The 2,357-nt window shown below is 47.2% G+C and overlaps 1 protein-coding gene across 1 annotated transcript; it reads right to left on the bottom strand.

Annotated features, from left to right (window-relative positions):
- Positions 1 to 6: 6 nt before the first annotated feature.
- Positions 7 to 1,872, bottom strand: trim107 (tripartite motif containing 107). The gene has a single exon (XM_040122874.1). It carries the CDS (start codon positions 1,700 to 1,702, stop codon positions 131 to 133), a length of 1,572 nt encoding a protein of 523 aa, XP_039978808.1. The 5' UTR covers positions 1,703 to 1,872; the 3' UTR covers positions 7 to 130.
- Positions 1,873 to 2,357: the final 485 nt, after the last annotated feature.

Below are 2,357 nucleotides of genomic sequence, written 5' to 3'. Positions count from 1 at the left end.
ACAAAAGACTTCAAATTCTTTCATCACACAAATCAGGTCTAAACATTATTGTTTTAAATATCATTACATTGTTCTACTATGCAGCACATTTCCTAAGAAGTCAATACAGGTAATAGAAATGTAGTTACGATTATGAATAAATAGTGACACGTGCTTTTGGGTGCCCTGACATCATCCTGTAGGCCAGGTGCACTGGTTCAGTCAGGTTAGCCTTAAATGTGTACACATGTGTCTTCCCGCTGAAGGAGCTGACGTTGTAGAAGCTCAGCCGATGGGTCTTGAAGCTCAGTTTGATCTCCAGCCTGCGTGACACTGTGGTCCGCTTCAGCGGCACTTCGTGACCCCGCTCAAAGGCTGTCAGCAGGTTGTTGAACCACATCAGACACCAGGAGCTCCGGCTGCTTTCCAGAGCGGAGGGAAGCCCGCTACGTGCTAACTTCCCACTGTAGCACACACCAATGATCCACGGAGAGCCTTCAAGCTCCACCTCCCAGCTATGATCACCTTCAGAGAAGCTCTGGGTGCTGAGGACCTGGAAGAAGCTCGTGAACCTCTGAGAAGAGGATGGGTATGGCTGTTTTGTAGCGCTGAAAGTCACTGTCTTCTTGTCCTCTGAGAGAATCAGGTTGGGATGGATTGTTTCCTGGTCAAACGTCACCTCTGATGGGTTGAGGGTGTTCCGAAGGGAGCGCTGAATCTCTCCAAGTCTTTCCCTCAGCTCACCGTTCATGTTTTCCAGCTTGGGACAGGCTCGTGCAGGGCTGAATTTTGGTTCAACATGGTCTTCCTCCTCTCCCACTGGTTTTGCCATCAACTCCACAATATGCGGTTGTAGGCTCTGGAGCTCCTCACTAAATGCAGCCTCATCTTCTTCAGTCAACAGATACTCAGCTCTGAGCATAGCCTGCCTCAGCTGCTTCGTCAGCTCGTTGGCTTCACTGACTCGACTGACTATAGTGGCCTCACCCGGACCCAACTCTTCTTCAATCATCTGCGTCACGTTCACACTATAGCGGTGTGACAAATCTTCTATCTGCCCTAACAGTTTGGATGCTTTCTCCCTCAGCTGAGCATTGGCAGTGGTCATCTCCAGCTCCTGTTCCTTCGCTTTCCTCAGAACACCTTCTGCCATCTCTAACTTGAGGTTCAACTCTGTGACTTGAGATGCCAGTTTGAATTTAGGTTCATCCATTTCGACTCTGCCATTGCTCTGTTCTTGATCCAGAGAAAAGGGGTGCTCTCTGGATCCAGACCCAATTTGTAAGCCATCCTTTGCCTCCCTGCATTCCGCACACTCCTCCTGACTCCCCCCAGCTGTTGCTAAGTCCTGGTGGTATTTTGTGTTTGACTCGTCTGTAACTGAGCTATCAAGACTCTTCGCTGCAACGCGACCGACGTCAGGAGCGTTTGCAGTGGAGCTGGTTTTCCCAGCAGTGGCTTTGTAGGTCTCTACCATGCTGCACATTTTGAGGCTTTTCACAAGGTCTGTGGTTCCCTGGTATGCTGCCAGGCATTCAGGGCAGCTGTGTTGGTCAAGGCCTTCTCCCATGGTCTGAAGGCAGGCCAAGCAGTAGATATGATCACAGGGAAGAGAAACTGGCTCAGAGAAGAGCTGCAAGCAGATGGGGCAGGTAAGCGCCAAAACCACAGCTTCTGGGCGATTCTCTTTAGAAAGGTTTGCTTCAGTCTCGCTCGCAGACATGGTGGCAGGTGCTGGAAAAAACAGACAACTCACGGTAAGACTTCCCAAATATATACAGTATAGAATATTCACTAAAATTAACTTTAAAAAAACGAATATATTATCTCAGAGTTCCTTCCGTTTGAGAACATTTTTGACCGAAAACCGCAGAATGCAGTCTCATTGTTACATTTTTTTTTTTTTTTTTTTGTGGTTGTTTCGTTGTCTGTGCATTTCTGGACATGAAGGTCTGCATATTGTTTTAAAGCCTTCTCTTCCCTGCAAAGTGTGGGTATTCAATATTTGTTGTGTTATCTATTGTGCCTTATGTTATATGCAGCTACATGTAAGCCAAGAAGAGATCACACTTCACTGATCAGCAGGAATCACAGAAACACAGGACATGACCCCAAAGGTCAAGGAATCAGAAAACAGGCACAAGCCATAAAACCACAAGGCGGGCTTTACGGTACCCCCCATTGGGCTGACTGAGATATACAGCATATAAAAGACACACACATAGAGCTCAAGTCAGATCTCTTCATGGTATTGCTGCTTGTGCAGACCTGATTGATCTCCGCTCTCTGCAGACAGCGAATAAATACTCATACTTATTCAATTGAGTTTCCGTACTTTGTTTCCACATCTGAACTGGGAGAGACTGTGGCTGAAACAG

This window comes from Xiphias gladius, unplaced genomic scaffold, assembly GCF_016859285.1.
Source record: "Xiphias gladius isolate SHS-SW01 ecotype Sanya breed wild unplaced genomic scaffold, ASM1685928v1 HiC_scaffold_1234, whole genome shotgun sequence".
NCBI lineage: Eukaryota > Metazoa > Chordata > Actinopteri > Istiophoriformes > Xiphiidae > Xiphias > Xiphias gladius.
This window is presented reverse-complemented; position numbering and strand designations above follow the sequence as displayed.

Excerpts from the sequence above, each read along its gene's own strand:
- trim107 (XM_040122874.1), bottom strand. The coding sequence starts at position 1,702 with ATGTCTGCGAGCGAGACTGAAGCAAACCTTTCTAAAGAGAATCGCCCA.